At 41.6% G+C, this 11204-nt stretch overlaps 1 protein-coding gene across 1 annotated transcript in view; it reads right to left on the bottom strand.

Moving 5' to 3' along the window:
• Positions 1 to 2208: 2208 nt before the first annotated feature.
• The window catches only part of LOC130549829 (NEDD4-like E3 ubiquitin-protein ligase WWP1), a 21888-nt gene continuing 12892 nt past the window's right edge, over positions 2209 to 11204 (bottom strand). The window contains exons 3-6 of the mRNA XM_057327171.1: positions 6033 to 6088; positions 5847 to 5945; positions 5631 to 5769; positions 2209 to 2488 (exon numbers count right to left, since the gene is read on the bottom strand). Of these exons, the coding sequence (XP_057183154.1) occupies positions 2218 to 2488; positions 5631 to 5769; positions 5847 to 5945; positions 6033 to 6088 (565 nt within the window). The 3' untranslated portion in view covers positions 2209 to 2217. The remainder of the gene's footprint in view (positions 2489 to 5630; positions 5770 to 5846; positions 5946 to 6032; positions 6089 to 11204) is intronic.

Genomic DNA, 11204 nt, shown 5'->3' with positions numbered 1-11204 from the left:
TGAGTTCTTGTAGAGCTCTCATCCGTGCTGTCATGAAGAGCATCTCCATTCTGATGGACTTCTGGAAGAGAGTGAGGGAGAGAGAGAGGGAGAGAGAGAGAGAGAGAGAGAGAGAGAGAGAGAAGAGAGAGAGAGAGAGAGAGACAGAGAGAGAGAGAGAGAGAGAGAGAGAGAGAGAGGGGAGCGAGAGGAGAGAGAGAGAGCGAGAGCGAGAGGAGAGAGAGAGAGAGAGTGAGAGTGAAAGTGAAAGAGAGAGAGAGAGAGAGAACCAATAAAGTATAAAGTTACAGCATAACCCCTTAACCTTTATTATTAAGCATATACCTGATGAATACTGCTGCCAGCGCTCGAGTTCTTGTGCATGGTGCTGGCGGATGCTACACACGCAGGCCGTCCAGGAAGACTGGGTGAGTCAAGCCGGTGAACACGACCTTCATTCGTTACTGTCACAGTGCAGAAGTCAAGACCTTCCCGCACGTTCTCCAGTGACCCGGCCCAACAACAACACAACAACTAACAACACACTGAACGCAACATGTCATCCGCACGATCGTAACAGCTTTTACATTCGCGATTTTTCATGCAAACCGTGCTCCGTTCCAAACTAAACTGCAAGCGTGAAAGCCAGTTGAAAGCCACCTAAGGGGACCTCACCCAAAGAGCAGCCTAGGGGCCCCTGACCACCTTAATTCACCGCGATTAGAACATACAGTGAGGGAAATAAGTATTTGATCCCCTGCTGATTTTGTAAGTTTGCCATGCTTACAAAGAAATGAAGGGTCTATAATTTTTATGGTAGGTTTATTTTAACTGATAGAGACAGAATATTAAAAAAATCAGGGGAAAAATGTTATATAAAGGTTATAAATTGATTTGCATTTCAGTCAGTGAAATAAGTATTTGATCCCGAGAAAAATAACTTTGTACTTGGTGGAGAAACCCTTGTTGGCAAGCACAGAGGCTCAGACATTTCTGATAGTTGGTCACCAGGTTTGCACATGTGTCAGGATACATTTAGTCCACTCCTCTGTCAATCTTTAAGGTTCTTGGCTGTCGCTCAGCAAATTGGAGTTTTCACCTCCTTCACAGAGGTTCTATAGGACTAGGGTCTAGAGACTGGCTAGGACATTTAATGTGCTTCTCCTTAAGCCACTCTTTGGTTGTCTTGGCAATATGTTTTGCGTCTTTGTCATGTTAAAGGCTCATCCATGACCCATCTTCAGTGACCTAGTTAAGGGGAGGAGGTTCTCGTCCAAGATTTTACGGTACATGGGCCCGTCCCTCAGCCCCTCAATGCGGTGAAGTCATCCTGTATACCTGTAGCAGAGAAAAAGCCCTAAAGCATAATGTTTCCAACACTGTGCTTCTCTGTAGGATGGTGTTCTTGGGGTCATAGTCAGCATTTCTCTCCCTCCAAACACAGGAGTCCATTTTGGTCTCACAGCAGTGCCAGCACTTTCGCCAAAGCCTTTTCTGAATCATTTTATGTTCATTGTCAAACTTAAGATGAGCCAGGCGGGCCTTCTTGGGCAGGAGGACCTTGCGGGTGCTTCAGGATTTCAGTCTATTGTGGCATAGCGTGTTACCAATGTTTTGCTTGCTAACTGTGTTCCCAACTGTCTTGAAATCATTAACAGGCTTCTTCCGTGTAGTTCTGGGCTGATCTTTAACATTTCTCATGATCATCTTTACCCCATTGGGGAAATCTTGCAGGGAGCTCCAGAACAAGGGCATTTGATAGTTATTTTGTATATCTTCTATTTCCAAATAATCACACCAACAGTTGTCTCCTTCTCACCAAGCTTCTGTCTGTAGCCTATTCAAGGTTTGTGCAGGTCTACAATCTTGTCGCTGACATCCTTTAAAACCTATTTGGTCTGGACCATGGTGTTGGAGAGGTTGAACTGGAAGATACAGATTCTGTTGGCAGGCATCTTTTATATACATAACAAGCTGATTTAGGAGTACTTTCTTAAAGTGACAGGACTAATCTGTGGTCCATATAGGCACATAACCAATCTGTGGAGCCAGAATTCTTGCTAGTTGGTAGGGGATCAAATACTTATTTCACTGACTGAAATGCAAATCAATTTATAACCTTTATATAACATTTTTTTCCCCTGATTTTTTTTAATATTCTGTGTCTATCAGTTAAAATAAACCCACCATAAAAATTATAGACCCTTCATTTGTTTGTAAGTAGGCAAACTTACAAAATCAGCAGGGGATCAAATACTTATTTCCCTCACTGTACAACCACACGAGCGCGAATCGATGAAGACTGAATTTTAGATTTCTTGGTTGAACGGTTCCTTTAAACAGGACAAATCTGGAGAAATCAAGAGGAGAGAGAAGAGTTATACGTTTGCTGTCATGTTTGCGGAGTGTCTCTATCAGGTCCAGTGAGGCTTTTCCCAGCAGAGCGTCTGTCTTCAGTGTGTGATGACTCCAGACTCTGAAGTCCAGCTGCGAGTGAGGCGTCACGCTCCTGCAGCACAAAAGCAAACATTCTCTTCATCTCTGATCTTACACGGCTCTGTGAGAACCCAAATCTTTACCCACGTGACAATATTGTGTCATCAGAACATTATTACAAATGAACATGATCAGACAGCCATGATGGCGATCCTTTCTATCCCAGGGGTCAGCTGGACAGGTTTAGCTCTCTCTCTACCTCTTTTATACAGCTTCAGGAAACAGTGTGTCCGTTAAAGGCGCCCGGCTCCTCTATTCATGCCATTCCACCATATTTCCTGACAGAAGTTTTGCCTTGCTTAAGAGACCTAACTGAGATCCTTCGGTTTTAGCCAATTCTAGACCCACATCTTTTCTTACAAAGATCTTAGACAAACTGTTTGAGATCAGGTTTTAGAAAGTTCCACTCGACTTCTGAAGGTTTTGAATGCTATTCTGCTAACTGGTGACGCTGGAGGTCATGCTGTGCTTGTGCTTCTAGACTTGAGCGTGGCCTTTGACACTGTGGACTGTGCTGTTCTGGCATAAAAGGATGTGTTCTTGAATGATTTAATTCATTTCTTTCCAATCGAAGTTTTAAAGTTCATATTGGTGAATTTTCATCTGAGGCAGCTCCTCTATCGTGTGGTGTTCCCCAGGGATCCATTTTAGCTCCACTCCTCTTTTCATTATACTGCACATGCTCACAGACGACACGCAAATCTATCTGCCCTTAAAACCAACTCTTAATGGTCTGGAAGCACGTATGACTTGCCTTTCTGATGTGAAAGTGTTGTGAGAGTACAACTGAAAAAATTGTGTTTGGCCCGTCGGATTCTTTGAGTCTTGTTTTTTACGTTTTTTAAGTGTTATTTTTGATGAAGGCTTGATGTTTGACAAACAATCCTGTTTCTTTCAGCTTGGACTAATAGCGAAAGTAAAACCTATTTTATCCATTAAGATGCTTTTATCTCATCTAGACTGGACTATTACCGGGATTAGCCAGTCAGCCTTGCAACTTAATCAAAATGCAGCGGCAAGACTTGAAACAAATAAAAAAAGGGGGTTACATTACACCAATCTTAGGTTCTTTGCACTGGTTGCTTGTGCTTTATCTAATTCATCTTTTTGTGTCTAAAGCAATAAATGGTTTGGCTTTGTTCAGACTGTCACCCCAAATCCGATTTTTCTGCATATCCGATTGGAATCTAATTTAAATGATTGATTGTCCACACTTTGTATAGCAACTGTTCAGATCTGATTCGAGTGTCCCGTTGTGCTCACTTGTTTTTTGCTACAGTATATCTGATTTGGTTTCTATGGCGATGACGTTGCATTGACAGGGAGTGTTGAACTTCATGCGTCGCTGTGCAGACCGACCACGCAGTACGGTGATGTCATACACTGATCAGTCTGAGCAGCGCTGTGTAGAGTTGGACACTGTTCATTTCTCTTACAATTTGACAACATGCAGCCGCTGCGCAGGATTATTGTGTCTTTGAAGCTGCTGCTGAAGCGTGTGCGGCTTTATTCAGTGCTCCCGTCCTGTCTTCTCCAGCAGACAGACAACAACACGGCAACCTTCTATCTGCAGAGACGCCTGACGTGCTTACGGTTTAACATGGAGTTTCACATGCCGTGAGAACGTAACGCAAGCCAAAAGCTACTCGTATCCGATCTGAGCGTTCAGACTGAAACGGATTTCCAGAAAAGCAATTTGAATAGGATTTCAAACCACATCTGACTTTTTTTGCTGTTCGCACGGATTTCAATCGGATATGCACAAAAATCGGATTTGCACTGACAGTCTGAAAGTAGTCTTTAGCTCCGATTTACTGATGGAAAACTGTCCAGTCCTGTCTCTTCGGTCGTCCAACCACAGACTATTGACCTTTCGCTAAGCCCCGCCCCCCTTAGATACTGTCGCTAACTCGGACAAACACACAGAGTTCGCTAATGTCTTACAATGAGAGCTGTCAGTGTGAAAGCCTTGTCCCACAAGGTTTTTCGCACATTTTGCACACACTCTCGTTGGGGAGCATTCTAGTGGGACTTAAATATATCATGGAGGGATATATAAAGGATATATAAAATTTTACAATAAATATGGTAGATTACAAGATTCATTTGGAAGCGAGGGTTTACAGAAGTGGGAGAAGCCGGTCATCATGATCGCAAATGACAATACTGTTCATGTACCGCAGGGTAAGATTAAATTCATTTACATTTAACCAGTTTAATATGGAGAGGCACTGACATGTAGACCTTCGTTTATGGGTTTTTAACCTGCAATGAACATGAGACATGAGAACAGTTAGCTATTTAGGTTTGTATGTTAGCATTGACTGGCTAACTTTACCGTTTTTAGCCAGTGATATACCTTGCTGATTATGATGACGTTAACGTTCAGCATGAGCACATGAAAATTGTAAATTAATGAGAGTATGACAACAGTTTTCTTTGAGATTGGGATTGAACCAGGTTACTGCTCCCACATTCTGCTCGGTCTTGTTTAGGTTTCACAAATGGAATAAAATAATTTCCATTCCCCATCCTCTCATGATACCAGGAATCAGTGTTACAAGTACCCTGGCACATCGGTTTACCATTTTTGTAGCATAAACACCGTAAAAACGACGAGAGCTTCGGATTTTACAATGCTTCTCTATGGCGCTGAAGCCTCAAGTTGTCCGAGTTCTGGTCCCCTTGTAACTGATACGTCATTGGCTCATCTGCGTTTGAGGGGAGGGGCTTAGTACGATAGGTCAATTATGTATCCCAAAGATGAAGCTGAATTGCAGGGGTGACCGCCCTTTCTCAGAAGCGGCCCCCAGACTGTGGAATGCTCTGCCCCTCTGTATTAGATCTGTTTCTTCACTATCTGTTTTTAAATCAAAGTTAAAAACCAAACTTTTTGATTTGGCCTAAGTCTTTTATTGCACTGTTTTACAAATAATTATTCTGTATTACGCTTTATTGCTGTGTCTTTTATTGTTAGGTTTTTATTTAATTGTGCAGCACATTGGCCAACCTCGGTTGAGCTTAATAGTGCTATATAAATAAAACAAAGACATTAACACATCACAAATGTAATATGGAAGAAAAAACACACAATACACATGAACTAAAGGAAAGTGTTTTTCTATGGCATCGCTCAAATCTCACGTGTGACTTACAGTGTCAGCCGTTCGTCCCATTTGGGGTGGGAGGAGCTGTGGCATTTGGCGGTTTTCTTGCTCTCTCCCTCCGATGTCACTTCCACATAGACGGTGGTTCCGAACCAGTTCTTCTTCCTCTTGAGTTTGGCACCTGAAACTGTCACGCAAACACACAGTCACTCGCGTCTGAAGAAAACACATGGCTTCTGGTTTGTGAGGCTGGCGTGGACTTACCGATGGCGTGCAGCTCTCGGACGTTATTGCTACAGTCTGTTCTGGAAGAGCCCGTGGCCATGACCTCGAACACACAACACACTCCATCAACTACAGGACCTAAATGAACACACGACCCGTTCACACGCCTGAACTTCAACTATCACACAATATAGAAAAAAAACACACGGATGAAACGAAACTCACAACAGATGTGTGTGAGACGCAGCGGTCGTTCAGCCGTCACTGTGAGCCATGACTCACTGAAACACAAGACACAAAACAACACTCACACACAGCAAACGACATTGCTCATGACATCATCACTCGTTCACCCTCGCTGTGTCAGAAACACTGCTCGTGTCGTATGAGTTTCCTTGTGCTCTTGTCTTGACAGTATATCATGTTAGGGTTTGAAACAAAACTGATCAACTGTGAGCAAACCTCTAAATGTCTTATGGAAGCGAGGGGTCATGTACAGTCAGACAGACGGTTGTTATAAACTACAACAGCGTGACCACATCTTCTATTACACTGACTGAAGACAATCGGCAGGCTGTACATTATCCCGTTTATTCATGGCTGCTTTCCTCATGAGTACATTATTAGACATGAAATATTGACTGGACATTTTCATTAGGTCATTTGTAACAAACGCAGTCCTCCATGACGAAAACTCTTTTCCTCACGCAAACATTCAAACATCATTTGTAAATACCATCTCATATATGTTTTTAATGAAGTACGTTTATATGAAGAGTTTGGTTCCAAAATGCTATAAATCCATTTTGATTCATTCGAGTAAAAATGTGTTTTCTTTACAAAGAAAGTGGCGAGATGAAAACCACTTTTTTTCTGTTCAAAGTTTCACATTGCATCTTTAGCTTCTAGTAACATAAAACATTCAAATCCAGATTTTTTTTATTTTAAAAGATTTATTATAAAAACTGATAATTTTCCCCCCAAAATGCAATAAATCCATTGAATCAATATAAAAGTTCTTTTTCATATTGAAACTGTTGAGTTGATCCACATATGACAGCCTCTGAACTCAATACAATACAGGGCTCTAGAGTGCGACCAATTTGGTCACACATACGACTTTATTTCTCAATGGTGCGACTAAGAAAAATCTGAGGTCGCACCGTTGTGACCAGCCGTTCGAGGGAGAAAAAAGTCTCTGCGACTCTGAAAGTCTCCCTGTGATTCAACAACAGACACACATTAGGCCCATATCGTGGTCTAAACCAATCAGAGATAGTGAAGGGCGGACCCCCCTCTGATTGGCCGTGGTCCAGATTTTCCAGATTTTGTGTGTGTGTACCAGAGGTCGCGTTACCCGAAAATTCTCTGTCATTGACAAAAAATGTTTACCAGTGACGGAAAAATCTGAAGGCCGTCCGTCCGTCAGCTATTTTGACGGATTACAATGAGGGCAATTTGTAACTCCCCGTTTCCCTTCATTAGAGCGTGATATGCTCGCGAAGGGACGTGCGTGTTTTCACCTGTCATTGTTAATGACTAGACATATGTGATGCGATCTGGGAAAACCCGTCGGATGTCGCGCTGAGACGCGGGAAAGACAGTTCACCTATCAAAGTAAACCACATAACATGAAGAATGAAGGAGTAGCAATGCACATTTCCCGCCAGTCCTGTGTAAACTACGGCATGCAAAGTTTTTTATACAATGTTTTCGTGAGATGACAGAGCTCCCCGTCTGCAGCACCGGGAGTTATCCGATCGCAAAACATACAAGGGATGATCAGAAGTCCAGACACTACGCACATGATAAACAAGGTAAAACTTGCTTCACTGCTTATTAGTTGTTATCCGAAATGTTTGCTAGTTTCCTTGTGTAGTGATAATGGCAGAGCTCTCGTTCTTTAAGTGTGCCCGCACCATTTTCCTCACTTTCGTTTTATTCAAACGGTTTTGTACAGTATGTTTATAGACTTCAACACTGGGAAATGTTTTTTTATTAAATTTATTAAAACCACTGTAAAGTGACTGTTACTTGTGATACTGGACTGTTGTGCTTTTATTTTCATCACTTAACTTTAAACTCGTTTTCCTCCAAATTCCGTTCCTGAAAATCCTTCAGCCGACCTCAGCCATAACTGTTGTTACATACACAAGGTATGAGCAAAATAAAAACTGATTTGGAAAGGGCTTGAATATGGTATCAAAAACTGTAATATATAAATTTGCACCATGTGTTGGGTTTTCCCAGATCGAGTCACATATGAACATAAACATTAAAACATTAAATATTTTATATATATTTTATAATATCTAACGCAAGTAAATTATGGATTACCTCAGGGATCGGTTTTAGGACCCTTGCTATTCTCCATATACATGCTGCCCCTTGGAAACATTATTAGAAAACATGGAATTAGCTTCCACTGTTATGCAGATGATACTCAGCTGTATATCTCATCAAGACCAGATGATTCCTTCCAGCTATCCAAATTGGCAGAGTGCATGACGATATAAAGCATTGGATGACTTGTAATTTCCTTCTTTTAAATTCTAATAAAACAGAAATATTACTTATCGGACCAAAGACACGTGAGCAGAATATTTCGGATTATGACCTGCAAATTGAAGGCTGCACTGTTACTCCAACAAATACAGTTAAAGACCTCGGCGTTATATTAGACAGCAACCTGTCATTTAAAAATCACATCTCAAATGTCACAAAAACAGCCTTCTTCCACCTTAGAAATGTTGCCAAATTGCGAAATATTTTATGTGTGGCTGACGCAGAGAAGCTTATTCATGCATTTGTGACCTCAAGACTTGACTACTGTAATGCACTGCTTAGTGGTTGTCCTGCATCATCAATAAACAAACTACAGTTAGTTCAGAATGCAGCTGCCAGAGTTCTAACCAGGTCCAGAAAATACGATCACATAACCCCAATGTTATCAACCCTTCACTGGTTACCCATTAAGTATCGTATTGACTTTAAAGTTCTTTTAATTACTTATAAAGCCTTAAACGGTTTAGCCCCTACCTACATAACAGAGCTTCTACCACACTACAACCCATCACGCTCTCTAAGATCTCAAAACTCCAGACTTTTGATAACACCTAGAATAACTAAATCCACCAAAGGGGGTAGAGCTTTCTCATACGTAGCACCTAAACTCTGGAATAGCCTCCCCGATACTATTCGAGGGTCAGACACACTCTCCCAATTTAAATCTAGATTAAAGACAGCATCTTTTCAGCCAAGCATTCACTAATACATAGCTAATGAACAGCAGCTACGCTAATTATTCTCTTTCTGCCCTCGCCTCGGGATGCCCATCCCGAGGTAGGGAGAGATTCCGCCAGGCCCAGATGAACGTCATATGCCCATCCACAACTAGAGATTACGCCAGCTACATCGGAAAATCCCGTACCATCCTCCTGCGAGAACCTGTGGACTGACTGACCATCCCAGCTCCATCCAAGGCAATTCCATCACCACCCAAGAAAAAGGCGACCATCTGGCCGGCCCAGCTCAGACAATTCCATCCCCAACCGAGAGCAAAGACGGACTACCTGTCACATAAATGCAAAATATGTGGATTTTTAAAATATTTGGTTTAATGAAAAAAAGTATGAACGTTGACGAACTTTACAATGAATAAATAATCTACCATCTGTTAAGTAATATACTTTAGCTTTCTTTGGAGCGGAAAAATGAACAATACTCCAACGCTGTTTCAATGCTGTACCTCAGTGTGACAAAATGCACAAAAATGTAGAATTATCTGTAGAATAAAGTGACTCAACAACTCAACTTTATTTATATAGCGCTTTTACAATTTTCATTGTTACAAAGCAGCTGACATGAGACACATTGACTACAAGCAAAACAATCAAAGTTGTACCTGCAAAAACAAGAAAAGGTTGAAAACACAGAAGACAGACACACCCACACACAAAACACTCACACACACAACACACACGCACCACACACACACAGCACACACGTACGTACACAGACAAGTACGCACACACACACACACGCTCAGTGAGAGCACACATTTAGGATAAAGGAGAGAGAAGCACAGGTCAAATATAACAGACTAATAAATTCCTATATGCAATATTAATTAAGTAAAACTTTAAGATTCTAAAGCAGCCCCCCCGGTCAGGCAGATAGTGCAAAAACAGTATGCAAACGGTGGCGAGGAACCCAAAACTCTAATCGAGAAAAAAAACCTCAGGAGAACCCAGGCCCAACCAGGGGATTCCAGTTCCCCTCTGGCAAAAGCTGCTGCCTCTGCACAAGCTCCAGAGAGCTTGCACAACAAGGCTAAATAAAATAAATAAACTTAATAATAAAATAAATTATAGTTTAAGATTATCATTAATAATCTAATAGCATTTGAAATTTTGTGGTGAAGACATGTCAAGAGACCGCGTCCTTCTTTATCCAGCTCTATCATCTCAGCTCTTGTCAGGTCCCCACTTCCCATTCTCCGCTCTACCATCAGGTCAGGCCATGAACTGCATCCTGCTCGCTGTGGTAACCTTGGAACAATGAGACAAGACTGGCTGAGAGTAGAGTACTGTTCTGACTCTTTGATGCAACAAGTACATCAGTTGTGTTTTTGGTTCCGGTTGATCTAACTAATGCAGCCTAAACCCTCGAAGATTTATATTATGGAAGTCTAGTGTATGCAAGATTAAAAAGATGCGTCTTTAGTCTAGATTTAAACTGACAGAGTGTGTCTGCCTCCCGGACAGTGCAGGGAAGACTATTCCAAAGTTTAGGCGCTAGATAGGAAAAGGATCTACCACCTGCACTTGATTTTGAAATTCTAGGTATTACCAACTGACAGGACGCCTGAGAGCGTAATGCACGTGAAGGACTGTAATACAAAAGGAGTTCATTCAAGTACTGAGGAGCTAAACCATGTAAGGCTTTATAGGTAATAAGCAAGATTTTAAAGTTAACGCGATGCTTTATAGGTAACCAGTGCAAGGTTGACAGAACCGGGCTAATATGTTCATACTTTTTTGTACGTGTAAGAACTCGAGCTGCCGCGTTTTGGACCAATTGGAGTTTTTGTAATAAGCCTGCAGGGCAACCACCTAACAGTGCATTACAGTAATCTAGTCTTGATGTCATGAATGCATGAATTAACTTCTCTGCATCTGAATTGACAGCATATGACGTAGTTTAGATATATTCTTAAGATGGAAAAACGCAATTTTACAGGTGTTGGCGACGTGGCTCTCAAATGACAGATTACTATCGAATAGAACGCCAAGATTCTTTGCTGACGACGAGGGTTTTATGGAACATCCGTCAATAGTTAAACAGTATTCTTGGTTGTTACTTATAGCAGTTTTCGGTCCAATAAGTAACACTTCC

This window comes from Triplophysa rosa, unplaced genomic scaffold (assembly GCF_024868665.1).
Source record: "Triplophysa rosa unplaced genomic scaffold, Trosa_1v2 scaffold17_ERROPOS7180667+, whole genome shotgun sequence".
NCBI classification, from domain to species: domain Eukaryota; kingdom Metazoa; phylum Chordata; class Actinopteri; order Cypriniformes; family Nemacheilidae; genus Triplophysa; species Triplophysa rosa.
Note: the sequence above shows the minus strand (reverse complement) of the source record. Positions and strands in the feature narration are given on the sequence as shown.